This window comes from Pelobates fuscus, chromosome 5 (genome assembly GCF_036172605.1).
Source record: "Pelobates fuscus isolate aPelFus1 chromosome 5, aPelFus1.pri, whole genome shotgun sequence".
Classification (NCBI taxonomy): Eukaryota; Metazoa; Chordata; class Amphibia; order Anura; family Pelobatidae; genus Pelobates; species Pelobates fuscus.
The window spans coordinates 328,804,844-328,822,981 of NC_086321.1; the positions used below are offsets into that span (position 1 = coordinate 328,804,844).

Sequence of the window (18,138 nt, forward strand, 5' to 3'; positions counted from 1 at the left end):
CCCCACTAGTAAAGGAATGATATCCTTATGCTACTCGTTTTATAACGCCAAGCCCCTAGTTAAATTAAAACATATGTTGTCATGGGAGACGGAGTTGGGTGCCCAGTACGATCTAGAAGAATGGTTCGTTTTTTTTAAAGCTTTAAAAGGTATTTCGTATTGCACCGACCACTTTGAAAATCATTATAAAATTTTATATCGTTGGTACCTGGCCCCGTCTAGATTGCACAACATGAACAATATGTATTCTGACCGGTGTTGGAGAGATTGTGGGGGTGTGGGCAATATGGCCCATATTTGGTGGTTCTGTCCTAAATTAACTAAATATCGGAAATTGATTCACAACCTAATTATTAAAGTGGACAGAACCATTAGCATTTTAACCTCGGAACTAGCCTTATTTAAAAAACTCCCGGAGTCCATTAATAGATCAGACAAAATAATCATAGGTCACATTTTGATCGCTGCTACATCCTGTTTACCTAGACATTGGAAGTCCCAAGATGTGCCATCTCTCAGGGAAGTTTTTAATTTGATTCTAGAAAACAAGGCACACAAATTATCACACAGAGCTAATATGCGTGGTTTCCCAATATTAAAATACAATTGGGATAAGTGGGAAGAAAAAATCAAAACAGCATATGGTCTTTGACATATTTGTTATTAAAGTGCATTGATGTAAAAACATATTTTTTATTTATTTTTTTTGCCATATACACTGTTATGCCTATTTTATTACTGGATGGTTATTTTCTTCCATTTCCAAGTTCCCCTTCCCTTCCTACCCCCAATACAATGTTTATATTCTTGTTGTTATACAAATATGTAAAACTTTAATAAAAATTATTTGAAAAGGAAAACCATACGAAAAGGTTTACACTCCTGGCAGTCAGCATACAATCCAATTCCCCCAATAATGAGACAACACTTCGGTTTGAGGGTTAAGCAGAATCTTCGTGGGAGAAGGTAAGGCTCAGCGGTGTTCGCGGAACTGTGTAGCCGATTTTAGTTCCATGAATTTGGCTACACATACCACTGACCGCATGGAATGAACCAAGATGGCCGCCGCCACGTGTTTGTTTTTCGAATGGCGGCCACTTCGACTACTTCGGCACTTCGACGGCATTCGAAGTGCCAATTTAAAAGTACAAACCCTTTCTCTGGGAGTTAAAGGGCCAGCAGCAGCACATAAAAAATCCATTATGCCCAAATCTGCTATTTCAAGGGCCAAACCTCCCAGGGACCATAATCACAGGGCAAGAAGCTGGCAAGCAGTCCTCTCCAGGCACAAGTGGCGGGGCTGGTTCCGCCACAAGCTGTACACATGCATTGCCATCTGTACAGAACTGCAATAGTTTATCATTTTACATACTACACTGAAATTTGCCTGGGGAAGCGTGTAAATCAGGGGTGCCCAACAAGTAGCTCCCCAGATGTTACATAATTGCAACTCCCATGATGCTTTGCATGCCCTTGCATGTCTTTAGAATGACAAAGCCTCCCGGAAGTTATAGTTTTAAAACATTTGGGGATCTACCTTTTTGGCACCCCATGTGTAAAGGAATACAGCACAAGCCTCTTTGAGTCTGCTATGGGACAGTTGTCTTTAGATTTTGTTAGCTTTCATGCAAATTCCTTTGATTCTGTTTGTTTCTTAACGATTACTCCAATTATCATAACAGCCACAGTTTGTAAAATATAAGGCCTGCGGAGGCTACGAATTCTACTGTGTGTAAAGGATCTTGTACAACAGTATAAAAAATATTTTTTCATAAAACCTGTAAACAAACTAATGTGCATGTTGTGAAAAGTTCTGTCACATCAATGCAGTAGTTTCCAAAGGCATAAAGGGCAGAACTTTTCATGTTCTGGAAAAAAGCATTTCTATAAAAAAATCTCCCTAATTTGGTTACATTAGTAGGGGAACCCTCCTCAAGAAGGCTACCAAAAAAGGGCATCTGTCTACTAAACAGTACCCAATAAGGAATAATGGATGTCCAATTTCCAAAGATGTTGGTTGAATTTCTGGTCATCTCAATCGATAATTACAAAATTCCATTAAAATTTGGAATTCCTAAAAAGAAACCGAAATCAAACCAAATTGGTCCCCCTGCACATGTCTAGACAAGGTGTTAATAGAAAAAGAGACAATGAATGTCAGGAGAGATAGAAGCATGAAAGGACAGTATAACAAAGATCAAGAATGTGAAGAGTTTGAATTAGAGCATGATCAACAATTTCAAAGGTGGCAGAGATGTCTTCAGGAATTAGTATGGAGGAGTGCCTTTGGACTCAGCCATGATTAGATCGTTAGTTACTATAGTCAGAGCAGCTTCAGTAGAATGAAGGGGGTGGAAGCCAGATTGAAGAGGGTCGAGGAGAGAGTTGGAGTTGAGAAAGTATGTCATGTATGTTAAGATTTAGCGGAATTGTTTTCTCTATTAATCACTATGGACTTATATAACATTAACCAAGCACTTTATTTACATCTATTTTGCCTGAAGCACATATAACAAAATTATGTTCGCACACCGGCTGTAGGCCTCAACTGTGGACGATTCAGGAGCAGGGCCTGTGCTTCCTAACGCTCGGCTCACCGCTCCGTTAGTCTCAGCTATGCTTCCGCAAGATGTCAATATATCTCATGGGCAAGAATCACAGACCCGCACGGTGCGCGTAAGGGAGCCCAGTGCAGACTCATCACGGCAAAGTAAATGTGGGCAATGTGGCATGGATGTGGGGATAATAAAATGTAGACAATGGGCATGAAGTGGGCATGATAAAATGGTGGCAAACTAAAATAAAGGTGGCCAATGTGGAATGTGGGCATAATGATATAACTTATTACGTTGATTAGAATAAACATCACACAGTGGCACAATAAGTTATCATTAAATATTTTATTTGAAATTCTCACATTGTACTGACTGACATACAAATTATTTATCAAACTGAATAACTAACAGATCCAATGACATTTTATATATTTAACATTCTTAAAACTATAGCAGTATTTAGAGAAAGAATGAAACACTGTTTTAGTAAAGAATATCAAGTAATACATGTATTATTTTTTTACTTTTCCATAAAATACAAAGAGTTCAATCTAAAACTCTGGAGAATTTCTGGAAGATTACATTGCTCATTACAACTCCCATCACGCTCAGTCAGCTTATATCTAGTAATAACCACCCAGCACACATAATGACACACACCGACAAGGTGGCACACACACTTGCACACATTGTGACACATATTAACACACACATAGTTCTGGTGTAAAACACATGATGGGAGTTTAAGCCCAGAACAGCTAGCAGTATCAGACATTTCAGAAGCAATAAACTATAACTCTCATTACAATCAAACAACACACTCACATACAGTTTAAATAAGTCATCAGTGAATTATGGTGAATTAATTTTCAGTGTCAGGAAACACTGCCAAGCTCTGACTATAGTTTATTTTATTTTTTTTAAATGAAATTGTCAAGGGGTCGGAGCTAGCCCTATTGTGAGGATGCCACAGATTAGGAATTTTAGAAACTGTGGTCGGAATAAATTCACTGTTTATTAAATACACTGCACAGTCACGCACAATGACACACAGAGCAGTGGTTGCTTCGTAACAGGTTCCGCCCACACCCAGATTAGTATTATTGGCTCCTGATTCCCTCTCAGGGATTTTCAGTTAAATATATTTAATAAGATTAACCCCTTAATGGAGAACTCTGCCGCACCGCACAAAATGGGCTTAAACGCCATTAGGGTGGCATAGTATGTCCTAACAATTGGAGCCCTCCTGCAGCCGCATACTCACCTCCATCGTTCCAGATCAGGGGGGACTGCCAGACAACCAAGCAGGCCCCCTGCATCCAGCCGGCCCTCTTGGACCATGTGATCGGGAGGATGTCGCTATCACATGGCCACATTAGCCGGCTTCGGATCTGCCTACAGGGGGCCTGCCTGGGTTGTCAGGCAGTCCCCCCAAAACTCAAAAAATAGTTAAATAAATTAATTGATATGGCAAATAAATAAATATATATATATATATATATATGTAAATAAATAAGGGGCGGAGCCTGACCGCTGATTGGATCAGACGTGCTCCCTCTGAGCTCCCGCATCTGAGTCCAAAAATCGGAGCTAACTGCAAACCACAAGCTGACACTGACCCAAATCGATGACCAAACTACTGAGCAGCCGACGGTGTACACGGGGATACCTCCCACGACCCCATATGGCATCGAAGTAACCCGATTGAGACCTAAGGGCCTACCTGAGCTTGAGCTGGGGTGAGATGGCCGCTCTACAAGTTCTCCAACCGGCACTTTGCTGTCCCCCTCTTCCCCCCTTTTGACTGGCGGTGGTTATTCCAGTCCCCACGGGCGATCACTTCAGACTACGACTGCACCCAAGCACCCGTCCTGTCGCAGATTACACACCGGGCAGTTCACCCCAAGATGACTGAAAATCAAAAGCCTTGTGCACAGCATTCTGCAGAGACAACGCAGAGCACATATGAGCTCATATTGGAGCGATTGGCTAAGACGTTCGACAGCTTCTGGGCAAGTTATCTGCCCACCTCGAGATGCCAAAGGCTCCGGCTGCGGAGAGTAAGCGAAGGGAAGAGAGGCAGGAGAAGAGCAGGCCCCCCCTTGGCATTCCTTCCACAGCAGTGTTACAGCCTTCCACGATGGGCCTACCACACCTGGCACTAACATCTACCAGCTCTGACAGACACATTCACACACAACGCACCCACCATCTTACCCATGTTGGGGAGACAGTGCCCGACTCATGCAACATGCAAACATCCACTGAGAGGTGGAACCCGTGGTTTTACAAGCCTGTAACTCTAACATGATGTTTATGCAATTATAACACTCTCACGCATATCTTGCCTGAAACACTCAGTTTTTCGTTTGTACATGCCATCGTAGTATACTCATGATGAATACCCAGCCTGATTTATTGTGTTTTTAGCATGTCTACTTTACAACAATCCATTCATAAATATCTAACCTGATAAAACGTGTACCATTATAAAAATGTGGCTGCCTCGCTTAGGAGTTTCCTCTGTAAAAACGCTGAAATATCTGTCTTATGTCTATCTGATTTAACTTCTTTCATACTATTCTGTAATTTGTGAATCAACTGCCACAATACAAGAAAGATTGACAAAATAAAGAAATACGTTTTTTGATTCTACGTCTATATTTATGTATTATTTTTAGCTAATTGTATTAATTACAATTTGATGGATCTGCCTGACAACCCATAATTTAAATTGCAAGCCTTATATTTGACCCTCTAACTTTCCAAAAACTAAAAACTGTATGTGGGAGGTACTTCTGTACTCGTGAGGCATCACTGAACACAAATATGAGTGTTTTAGAACAGTAAAACTTATAATGAAAAGGCAGATTTTGCGATAAACTAATATGAACACTAACTTTGGCCAGGACTAAGTTGCGACTAAAAAAGACTGGACATACCCAATTTTGAATACCCTGGGTTGTCTACTTTTGCAAATGGTATGCTATGATGGGGTTAGTTTTCATTCCTAGGATGCCATACAGTCTCAAATGCAACATAGGCCCAGCAAACCAATCTGGCAAATTTAAATGTTTAAAAAGTTATTTGAGGAAAGCCCTATATTTGACCCTATAACTTTCCAAACCGTGTACAATTGCCTCCATCCTTAAGGGGTTAATAAATCATTTATTACATTAAATTCTCAGAGGAGGCATTATTCCCACATACCCAGTATATAGCATGAAGCGGCTCAGTGAAGTTATCAGTGAAGGTGTGTATGTGTCTGATTGGATCACACAGCTCATAAAAGGACAGCCGCCCAGCCTCATAGTCCAGGTATATCCCTATTCTCTGGCTGGAAGGGTGGTGAGGTAGCTCGATTACTTTACTGTCATGTCTCACTTCATACTGTCTATTATACCACCACCTCCCGAAACCCCAGGATTTATTATTATATCCAATCCATGACTGACCTTCTTTTTTGGCTATACTTTGATAGGCCATCCCTAACCTCCACCACCCTGACTTACTGTCCTCCACTTCCCAGTAATGTCGCCCTGAGGAGAAACTCCTGGAGCTTAAAGTCTGTTTATACTGAAATCTCTCTGGTATTTCTGGGCCACTCTGGTTTATTATTGACCAAGATATGGTTTTCATATGACCTGATACAGTTACATTATTACCAGCTGTGTTTACATCCAATAACATGTCTGAAGCCGTGTTTACATCCAGTAACATGTCTGAAGCTAATTCTACCCCCAGTAACATATTAGCTGATACATGGCGCTGTCTCTTTACTCCGGTCACAATCCTAGCTAAGCCTGAGTGTAAGGTCACTGAGATCAGACACACGTCCAGATCCCCTACAGCACAGACCTTTTTACCATCTCTGTCCTCATTATCTCCCTCTTCAGCATCACAATTGTCAGCATTGTCTGATTCCTGTCCTTGTAAGACAGTTAAAGGGTCTGTCATGCTACACCACTCCTCAATGTGACCCATCTTTCTGGACAGCTCCTCCTTCTTTATTTCAAGCTGCCGGATTAGATCTGAGACTTTTAGTGAGGCCTGCTCTTCCTGTCTGGAGATCTCACTCAGGACTTGCTTCTCTAGGACTTCCAGCTGTTCCCTGATGTCCCTAATCAGGGCAGTGACTTCCTCTGTTACCCCAGCTGCTTTTTCTTTCACCTCTTTCTTGAGCTCCTGTAGGCTCTCGATTCTTCTTTCAGCTTCCTCTCTCTTTGAGGTCAGTTTCTTCAGAGTATTTCTCAGTTGCTGCTTCTTCTTCTCAGAGGCCTCATTCAGAGTGTCCATCTGGTGCCCCCTGTGCTCTCCGACAAGGCTGCAGGACACACAGATACAGGTGGAATCCTCAGAACAGAAATATTCCAGGACCTTCTTGTGGACGGAGCATTTCCTGTTCCCCATTGAAGTGGTGGGTTCAGTTAGGACATGTTCTGCTGACTTGCTGTGGACCCTCAGGTGGGTTTCACACAGAGAAGCTTCACACAGCAGACATGTTTTAGCAGCAGGTACTGGAGACTGAACGCAGTAAGTACAGGGGATCCCAACCTCCCCCTGCTCTGGGTGAGTAAATAGGAAATTCTCCACTATGTTAGCCAGTTTTATAGCTCTTTGCAGGTCTGGTCTTGTCTTAAATAATTGTCTGCATTCAGGACAGGAATATCCTCTCACAACCTGTGTGTCCAGCACATTCTCAATGCAAAGCCGGCAAAAACTATGTCCACATGGCAGGGTTTCAGGATTTGTATAAATGTTCAGACAGATGGAGCAGGTCAGCTCGTCTTTCAGATCAGCAGATGCCATCATTAAAAGCAACAAGAAACAAACCGTAATTTTTCTGTTTTCTCAGCAAGCAGTGGGCGTGTTTTACCACATGTGACACCCAAGGGGCGGACATTTAGTATCATTGGATTTCACTTCCTGACTGTTAACCCTGAGAGTTTGTGATGATCTGTCTTTTCTCTAACACAATATTTAGACTGTAGTTTCAGAGTTACACAGGTTGAAAAGAGACATGTGTCCACCAAGTTCAACCTTTCTCACATATCTTCCATAAGAAAGCAAAAATTATTTTTTTTTAAAACCCCACAAAAAAACAGTTTGAAGGACTTTCAATATTGCAACAACCTAGAAAACAAAAATCCATCTTAACCCCAGAATGGCAGTGAGGTCTGTCCTTAGATCAAGAAGCTGTTACCCCACTAATTAAAAATGGCATCCCTGAATTTTCTGGTTCTATACATCCAGTTTCTGTTTAACCCCTTGAAGGACCAAACTTCTGGAATAAAAGGGAATCATGACATGTCACACATGTCATGTGTCCTTAAGGGGTTAAACATCTGTACCTTATTGATCTTAATGTAAAAAAAACAAAAAAAAAAAAAAACCCCAACAACCTTTTCTTTGCCTTAGAATAAATCTCCTTTCTTATAATCTAAATGTGTGTCCTATGTATAGTCTTGCCCCAATTATATTTGTATAATTCTGTCACATTCCCTCTAAGGCACCATTTTTCTAAAATAATCAAATTTACACTTGTGAAAGGGACACTATAGTCACCAAAACAACTTAATGAAGCAGTTTTGGTGTATAGATCATGCCCCTGCAGTCTCACTGCTCAGTTCTCTGCCATTTAAGAGTTAGGTAAATAACTTTGTTTATTATTATTTTATCATTTATATAACGCCATCAGCTTCCGTAGCGCTGTACAATGGGTGGACTAGCAGACATGTAATTGTAACCAGACACTGGACGTACAGGAACAGAGAGGTGGAGGGCCCTGCTCAATGAGCTTACATTCTAGAGGTTATGAACCCTAGTCACACCTCCCTGCGTGTGACTTGCACAGCCTCCCTAAACACTTCCTGTGAATAGTCATATACAGTTTATCCTTCCTTTATTGCAATTTCTGTTTAATTTAGATTTTCTTATCCCCTGCTATGTTAATAGCTCGCTAGACCCTGTAAGAGCCTTCTGTATGTGATTAAAGTTTAACTTACAGAGAAAGAGATACATTGGTTTAAGGTAAATTACATCTGATTGAAAGTGAAACCAGTTTTTTTTTATGCAGGATGTGTCAGTCAGAACCAGAGGAGGTGTGACAAGCGTTGCATAAACAGAAAAAGTGATTAAGTAATGGCTACTCTACCCCCTTCCCCCTCCCCCTCTTTCCTATGCTCCTCCCGGCTATAAATACCTTCATATAACTGTTCCTTCTCCATCTCTGTTCTTCAGGCCTCACTTCACACATTTCCAAAACCATCAATACTCAAGCTCTGCATTTTTCCTCAGTGGCTACACTACCTGGACGGGACAGAAAAAGGAAGCTATCAATGGGTGCAACCAGATTTCTGAGAAGGCGGGTTGTGAAAAACCTGTGAGTGACTGCAAAAGACCTGCAACAATACTTGGTGGAAACAGGTACTGAGGTTTCAGTGAGCATAGTAAGTTGTGTACTACACGCGAAAGGTTTCCATGCCAGAACTCGAAGATGTACACCACTACTGACTCAAAAGCACAATAAAAATTGGCTCCGTTATGCTCAAAATCATTTAAATAAGCCACAGAAGTTTGGGGATTCTGTTCTGTGGATCGCTGAAACAAAACAGGAACTTTTCAGCCCAATGGATCAGCGGTATGTCTAGAGTTAGAAGAAGGAAGCAAATCTTGAAAAGATCACCCTTTCTACAGTTAAGGGTGGTGGTGGCTCGGTGATGCTCTGGAGCTGCTTTGCATCCTCTGGCACTGTAAACCTGCAGTGTGTGGAAGGCAATATGAATTTATTGTAGTATCAGGAAATCCTAGGAGAAAACATGTAGTCTATGAGGAATCTGAAGTTTGAGCATCATTAAACCTTCCAACAAGACAATGATCCCAATCATACCTCAAATTCCACCAAGACTTGGTTGCAGAAGAAGTCCTGGAAAATTCTACAGTGCCCATTACAGTCACCTGACTTGAACCCCATAGAAAATCTCTGGTGAGATTTGAACAAGGCAAGCAGCATGCAAACCCAAGAATATCACTGAACTGGAGGGTATTGCTCACGAGCTATGGGCTACGATTCCTCAGGAACACTGTCAGAAGTTGGTGTCGGGCTATGCATCTCATTTGCAGCAGGTCATAACAGCAAAAGGGTGCTCTAATAAGTTCTAAAGATGCTTGAAGTCATTATAAGTTGCCATTTCAGTTGAATTTGGGGAAACCACTGAAAGCGACACTGTCATGGCCGAATGCCGGGTTTTTTTAACCCCCCTCACAACTCCACTACATCTAACTGACCCCCTAGTCACTCCCAAATGCCCCTAAGTCCCCCATATTACCTCTTTTTTAATCTTTATTTTCTGCCCGATCTTTATTCAGGGCGCCGCCATCTTTGTGTGGGTAGATGAAGTCCCTTTGGGACACGTCATCTGCCCACACTAGATAGCACTGTGAGATTCCCACACATGCCCAGTGAAACACCTAGACATGCGAACAGGAATTTAATCTATTCATTCATTCATTCATCAGACAGACGAATGAATGAATAGAAATGTCAGATGAACAAACTAACACCGAATATCAGTGTTCGTTTGTTACAAGGAGGGAACTACCGGCTCGCAGCTCCCTCCTTGTAATATGTAAAGATAGAAGCGGCCACTTCATAAGCCCCCCAGGTCCCCCTCTCACTCAATGGGGGTCAATATGACCCCCATAATAGCATAAGGGAGATTAAAATCTCCCCAATGCCCCTACTCGCTATACCACGAGTAGGGGCATGTCTACTAAACATTGAGCAGCCTGTGGGCGAAGATGGATTGATTTTTTTTAGCGTCGGGTTTTTTCTTTTTCGTCTGGATTTTTGGGGGCGCTCGGGTTTCTTATTTTATTTTAAATTCGACGGTTATGATGGCTTTTTATTTGGCCTTTTTTGGGGCTAAAATGAAGATTAGAAAAAAGAAGACGTCAAATGGCAAGTTTAATTTTTGTTTACAGGTTAGTTATTTTATTTCCCCCTCACTATTTTTAGGGTGGGGATAGTTTTATTTGGGTGGGGCGTGACTAGGGGCTTGGGACCCCTAGTCACCTTGATTGGGGGGGGAAGAATTTTTATTTAGGGCCCCACCCGCCGCTCAGGGGTGGGGGCCGAGGGGGGGACAGTAGGTCCCCCCCCTTATTGTTTTTTTTAGGGCCCCCACCCACCGCTCAGGGGTGGGGGCAGGGGGGGAGGACAGTAGGTCCCCCCCTTATTGTTTTTTTGGGCCCCCACCCACCACTCAGGGGTGGGGGTCAGGGGGGAGGACAGTAGGTCTCCCCCCCTTATTGTTTTTTAGGGCCCCCACCCGCCGCGCAGGGGTGGGGGCGGGCGTGGACAATAGGTTGTTAAATGTTGTTAAATATATTGTAGTTGTTGAATTGGTTAACTTGTCCTACTAGAAAGTTAGAGCTCTGCCGTCTAGTGGGAGTGTAAATGTTGTGTATAATTGTAAAATAGCGAACGGTACCATAACTACTGACATGTACCATAACCACTGACATTGTGTAAAAAATACTAACAATTGCTGTTTTATGTTATATGTATAATACCATAACTGTTACTAACTGATCTGTGACTTTAAAACTGTATTATAACCACTTACTAACTGTACCATAACCACTGACTGTAAAGATGAGATTACTAGAATGTGATTTAGTTGGTTAGTTAAAAGTTGATTTATAGTACGGATAATTGTAGAGACGATTTATAGTTATAGAGGTAAGTAGTTAGTGTTTGGTAGATCTTTGTGAGTGGGACGCTGTGATATCACTGTATGAACGAGAATTCTCTGCGTGTTATCGTGTGTGTATGTTTGGCTTAGCAACCGTGCCACGTGGTACTGTTGCCAGGGAAACAAGTGTGATTGTTGGAAGTGTTTGAAGTATTGTGTATCTTTGTAATAGACGTTCCATTGCCAGTATGGGTGCGTCTGACTCAAAGACCGTTGATCCCTTGTCGTGTATGTTGAAGAATTTTACAAAGGGATAAAAAGCTTGTGATTTGGGGCTAAAATTGTCCCCAAAACGTTTGACTACCTTATGTAGCAGAGAATGGCCTATCCTGGTGACCGCATGGCCACCACGTGGTAGCCTTGATCTCATTTTGGTACAACGTGTGCACGCGGCTGTATCTAGTAGTCATGAATTTTATGATCAGTTTCCGTATATTGATTGTTGTAAACAGATTGTAGAAGAATTGCCTAAATGGGTTAGGGTACGCCACGAGGAGCAATGTCGCCTCATGGTGGCCAGGACTCGTTTATCCATAAGGGCCGCAACTCCACCCATTTTAGATTCCCCCTCTGAAACTGACCTTCCCTCCCCACCCCCTTACACTTCCTCTAAGGTCAGAGGTGGTGCTACTGGTGTTGCTACTCCCCCTTTCCCATTGTCCCTGCCCACTCATGCATCTAGTTCAGAGCCCAGCCCACTAGCTCTGAAACCTCCCCTTCCGGTACCGGCCTCCACTAGTTCCATATATCCAGAACTGACGTCACTTCTGGTTCCTGGTCAGGCTTCTCCCAGCCCGGCCCGTAATATCCTGTTGACCGAACTTCCGCCCAGTAAAATTAATCCGCCTCACTCCCCTTGCCTTACTACCCCTAGACCGGAACTCATTATGAAATAATCGTATTGTAGTCCCATATTAACCCGACAGATGACTGGTGCCCTCCAACCCCGACATTACCAAATGCCCCTCCGACTTACACCAGGCCCAACACGTGGATGAGAATGGCCAAATACAACGGGCAGATCCAGTGTTTGTATATGTCCCCTTCACTACGACTGATTTATTTAACTGGAAGACTCATAACTCTTCATATACTGACAAACCTCAAGTTATGACAGATTTGGTTACTTCTATTATCCAAACACCTCCTGGGCCGATTGCCAGCAATTATTATTAACTTTATTTAATTGTGAGGAAAGGACCCGGATTAATCAAGCGGCTATTAAAGCGCTTGAGGAAACGGCCCGTACTCAAAATCAGGCCAATCCAGTTGCGTGGGCTGCAGCCCATTATCCAAATGTCGATCCAAATTGGAACGTGAATGGTGCTGACATGCCCCAACTAAGGGCTTATCGGGAAGCCATAATTGCTGGCATGAAGGCAGGAGGGAAGAAGGCAATTAATATGTCAAAGACGGCTGAGGTGTTGCAAAAGGTTTGATGAGGTAAAGCGGGAGGAAGAACGTAAAATGAGGAAAAAGGCAGATATGCTAGCGGTAGCTATCTCAAGTGTAGAAAGACAGGGAAGGGAAGTGAATAGAGGAGATCAGAATAGGCTGAGCAAGGGACCGAGATCTATTATCGAAGCTTCAAGCCCAGATAACCTTTTTACCTAATGGATCAACATCTCTGAAGTTTAAGGGATTACCAGGCATAATGGCGATATCGGTCCCAAGAGAAGAAGAATGGCGCTTCTATTCCATAGTGACAAGTGTTAACCCTAAGAGTGATGAATCCTAATTTGACATTCCAGTAGTATGGGCAGAGAATAATCCACCAGGACTTGCTCGTAATATCCCACCCATACATATTGAACTAAAGCTTGGGGCCTATCCTGTGAGCCTACGTCAATATCACATACCCCAAAAGGCTAAGGAAAATATACAAACCTACTTCAATAAGTTCGTAAGGTATGGTATCCTAAAATTCTGTACTTCCTCCTGGAACACTCCATTATTACCTGTTCAAAAACCAGGATCGGACGAATATTGTCCTGTACAGGATTTGAGAGCAGTTAATGATGCAGTAGTTAATATACACCCAGTTGTACCCAATCCTTACAATCTGCTTGCCTTGATACCAGGTGGGGCAGCCTACTTCACAGTGTTAGATCTTAAGGATGCTTTCTTTTGTCTTCGAATTGCTGCTGAGAGTCAACATATCTTTGCTTTCCAATGGGAAGATGCTGATACAGGTTCAAAGCATCAGATGACCTGGACCAGACTACCTCAAGGGTTCAAGAATTCACCTACCCTATTTGGATCTGCATTAAGCCAGGGTTTGCAAGATTTCAAGTCCATCCCAGGAGAATGTGTACTACTTCAATATGTGGATGATCTATTGATAGCGGCTGTTACTTAAGAGATATGCCAACAGGCCAATTTGCTTCATATTCTATGGAGAGCAGGATACAAGGTATTGAGGAAGAAAGCGCAATTGTGCCAGCCAAGTGTTAAATATTTAGGGATCCATATATCCGAAGGTCAAAGAATGATGGGACCTGAAAGAAAAGAAGCAGTGTGTCGGATATCTATACCTAAGAATAGAAGACAAGTGCGAGAATTCTTTGGATTCTGCAGGATATGGATTCCTAATTATACAATATTGGCGAAACCTCTATACGAAGCTGTGAAAGGAACAGAACATGACCCCTTTTTGTGGACCTCTGAACAACAGAAGGCATTCGAAGATGTTAAGAAAGCACTAATGAGTACACCAGCCCTAGGTCTACCAGATCATACACGTCCTTTCCATCTGTACGTACATGAGCAAAGAAGAATGGCTGTGGGAGTATTAACTCAATACTTGGGATCATGGAAAAGATCTGTAGCTTACATGTCCAAACAGTTGGATGCAGTGGCCAGTGGTCTTTCACCTTGTCTGCGAGCAGTGGCTGCTGCTGCCTTACTGGTAGCAGATGCTGACAAGCTCACCTTGGGTCAGGAACTCTATGTGAGAGTACCTCATGCAGTACAGACCCTCTTGGATTATAAGGGAAATCATTGGTTTAGCAACAGTCGAATGACCAAATATCAGGCTATGTTGTGTGAAAATCCAAGAGTACACCTCGAAACCGTCAACAATTTGAATCCAGCTACCCTTTTGCCTCAGACTACTGAAAGTCAACATGATTGTTTGGAGATAATGGATGAAGTGTTTTCAAGCAGGCCTGATCTTCATGATTTTCCCATCCAGAATCCAGACATACAGTATTATACTGATGGTAGTAGTTATGTGAAGGAAGGTGTACGTTATGCAGGATATGCGGTAACGACTATAGATAAGGTGATAGAAGCACGGCCACTGTCAAAAGGGACATCAGCACAGAAGGCGGAACTGATTGCATTAACCGGGGCTTTGCAATTAGCTAAAGGGCTGAGAGTGAATATCTACACTAATTCGAAGTATGCTTTTCTAACCACCCATGCACATGGAGCATTGTATAAAGAAAGGGGATTGCTGAATTCGGAAGGAAAAGAGATCAAGTATGCGGCTGAAATACTCCAACTGTTAGAAGCGGTATGGGAACCGAAGGAAGTCGGTATTATACACTGTAGAGCACATCTGAGGGGTGATAGTGATGTCATCAAAGGAAATTGCATGGCCGACAACGCAGCAAAACATGTCGCTGAATCTGGGCAAGAGGAATATGTGGGATATGTCGCAGCCCTTGTACCTGCACCTCTGTCTCAATGGACTCCAATATATACAACCCAAGAGATGGAGTGGTTGAAGACTGAAGCTGGGAAATATCTGGAGAATAACTGGTATCAGTTAGAAGATGGAAGAATAGTTATTCCGACATCTCTGGCTATAGAGATTGTTCAAAACTTCCATAATGGTACACATACTGGAAGAGATAGTATGGAAGAATCTCTTAGGAAACATTTCTATATACCAAGGTTATCTAGTCTGACTCAAGCCATAGTTCGGAGATGTGTTTTGTGTGCCCAAAATAATGCAAGACAAGGCCCTGTCAAACCCCCTGGAGTTCAATATATGGGAGGACTCCTGTCATGCCTTAATTATGGTATCCTCTTACTTCCTGGTTCCACGGAGCTTAGCCACACCTCTTTATGACACGGTCTCCCTATTTAATCTGACCGCACCAGCTGATCGAGGCTGGATTAATGAACTACGTTCCGTACTCACGAACCGGCTGCAACATCGTTGTGAAAGCCTCTGTTACCGGACCGGACTGGAAGACTTCAAGTTCCCTTCACCTTTCCTCATCCACGACTAAAGCTGAACTCTCACCATTCAGGATAAACCGCCTCTGAGGAGATCTCGGGAACCAGTGTTCTATGTGCCGGAAGCTAAGTAAAACCTCTGTGATAAGCGTTGCATCTCAAAGCTGTTATTTCCTGTCTCCAAAGTCCTTCGTTAAAACAAACCCGTTACAGCTAACTTCAACTCATACTTTGTCTCAGTTAGCTGCATCTGTCTTACTTCAGTTAAAGTCTATGGAACAGCTATTGTAACTTCTTATCACCTAATTAATTAATACTACTAAAGGACTCTTTCTGATTCAGTCATCGTTTACTACTTAAAGCTACAGTGCCTATAATTGTGGACTTCAGTTATCGTTTACTACTTAAAGCTACAGTGCCTATAATTGTGGACTTCAGTTATCGTTTACTACTTAAAGCTACAGTGCCTATATTTGTGGACTTCAGTTATCGTTTATTACTTAAAGCTACAGTACCTGTAAATTGGAATTAAAGTCAATACCTTTTACTTTTTATAATAAATATTCAAACTATAAGAAATCTGCAGTTGTGTTCCTTCATAACAAATGTTTAGACGTGACAACTCCCAATGTCAGATTTGCAAATAGATTACACTGTGATGCCTAAATCTGGGGGATATTGTTATTTGTTGGTAGCTGTGTGCACCTACTCAGGCTGGGTAGAAGCTTGTCCAACTCGTACAGAAAAGGCAGGAGAAGTTGTACGATTTCTGTTGCGAGAAGTTATATGGTTATATGGACTTCCGTGTTGTATAGGATCAGATAATGGCCCAGCCTTTATTCATCAGTGTTTGCAACAACTAACTCATGTGCTTGGTATCAAGTGGAAACTTCATACAGAATATAGACCCTAGCGTTCTGGAAAGGTGGAAAGGATGAACAATAAAAACCCAGTTGGCTAAAATGTGTCAGGAAACTCAGTGTCACGGCTTACCTTGGTGGGAGTCCAGTGTGCAGAGATATGCTCACCCTTGCAATTAAACACAGGCCAAGGCGGTCAGGGAAGAACTCACCTGGCCTGTGAGTCTGTGCACGGGGGCTGTTCAGGATAACCAGGTCGAAGTACAGACAAGGATTAGAGCAGGAGAATAGTCGTGGGTAAGCCAGTGGTCAGAGGATGCCAGAATTCAGGATAAACAAGAACAAAGCCCAGGTCAGAAGCCGAAAACCAACAGGAACTCGAAATAACAGGAACCAAAGTCAATGAACTGACACTGCCCTTAGGGAGGGGCAGTGTCTTATACCTTGTTAATTAGGTATCAGATTCAGCTGGAGAGTTACTGACAGGTCTGAGCCTTGTGAAGTCTAGCCCCCTAGTGCTGCAGGCAATTCAGGAATAAACAGGAGTTATCCAAAGTCCTGAAATGGCTCAGAGGTAACATAGCAGGATACAGTCCAGAAGAACCACGGTTCAAATCCCCTGTTTGCCGCTTCTGGGGTGACCACGTCTGGCAGTCGGGATGTCACGGTGGCGATCATGACACTCAGCTCAAGTGGAATGTCCTTTTGCCAATAGCTCTGTTGCGAATACGTAGTACGCCTACCAGAAGGATGGGTTTGTCTCCCTTTGAAATTATGTATGGGCGTCCACCTCCCATACTAAGTAATCTAAGGGGGGACTTAAATCAGTTGGGTGAAGGAATTACTCGGCAGCAGGTTGTAGAGTTGGGTAAAACTATGGAGGAGGTGCAGAAATGGGTGCAAGATAGGTTACCTGTGAACATATATCCACCTGTTCATTCCTATCAACCAGGAGATCAAGTGTGGATAAAATAATGGAATATTGTTCCATTAGGTCCAAAGTGGTGGGGTCCTTATGTTGTTCTTTTATCTACTCCAACAGCTGTAAAGGTGGCAGAGGTGACGCCGTGGATTCATCATTCTAGGCAAGCTATCCCAGATCCTGAGAATCCTTGCAAGATCCGGTTGAAGCGTGCAACTCAGTCGGAGTGACGAGGAGATATTGGGACATCTAGAGTAACTATAGAGTTCAACAAGTAGGTGTTTTGACAGCCATAATAAAGCCTGACCACCTGCCTACGTGTCATAGCCAGAGTGTCTCGAAGGGATCTCTGTGAAGGAAAGTGAGGATCAGAAGAACAACATCCTTGCAGCCCTCACAAACAGGAAGCTGAGGTGCCGTCGCACGGTCGAAGAAAAATGAGGAATTTTGAAATAATGTGTTATATTGTGTGTTTAGGTATTTGTGTGATTTTTCAGGAAGGTAGGAGTACAGACATACCGAATTGCGATAGTTGCATTAAGACTACTAAAACAGGTAACCAAATATCCCAAACTCTCATCTGGCACTCACAGTATGAATGTAAGGGATCTGTATCTAAATGTAGATATTTGGATATTGATTATAGTGTGTGCAAGCCAATATCAGGAGAGTCTAAATGTTTCGATCCCCAATTCCAACCCCGTACAATTTGGTTGGTAATTAGGAATAGTAATTCCCAGGGAACTTTGATAAATAGGACTGTGATAAATACCATACATTCTACGGATGTTCTGCTATTTGATGCATGTAAGGTGATTTCTGGTAGTAGAAAACCTTGGAATGTATGTGGTAATCTT

General features: G+C 42.6%; 2 protein-coding genes across 2 annotated transcripts in view; one reads left to right on the forward strand and one right to left on the reverse strand.

The window, feature by feature from the left end:
* Positions 1-18,138, forward strand: part of SGK2 (serum/glucocorticoid regulated kinase 2) — a 538,190-nt gene that overhangs the window by 270,551 nt on the left and 249,501 nt on the right. The gene's annotated exons all lie outside the window — the stretch shown is intronic.
* Positions 5,347-7,417, reverse strand: LOC134610304 (E3 ubiquitin/ISG15 ligase TRIM25-like). Its single transcript, XM_063453249.1, has one exon. It carries the CDS (start codon positions 7,365-7,367, stop codon positions 5,727-5,729), a length of 1,641 nt encoding a protein of 546 aa, XP_063309319.1. The 5' UTR covers positions 7,368-7,417; the 3' UTR covers positions 5,347-5,726.

Bases quoted from the DNA above. Each gene is read 5' to 3' on its own strand.
- LOC134610304 (XM_063453249.1), bottom strand. From the start codon at position 7,367: ATGATGGCATCTGCTGATCTGAAAGACGAGCTGACCTGCTCCATCTGT.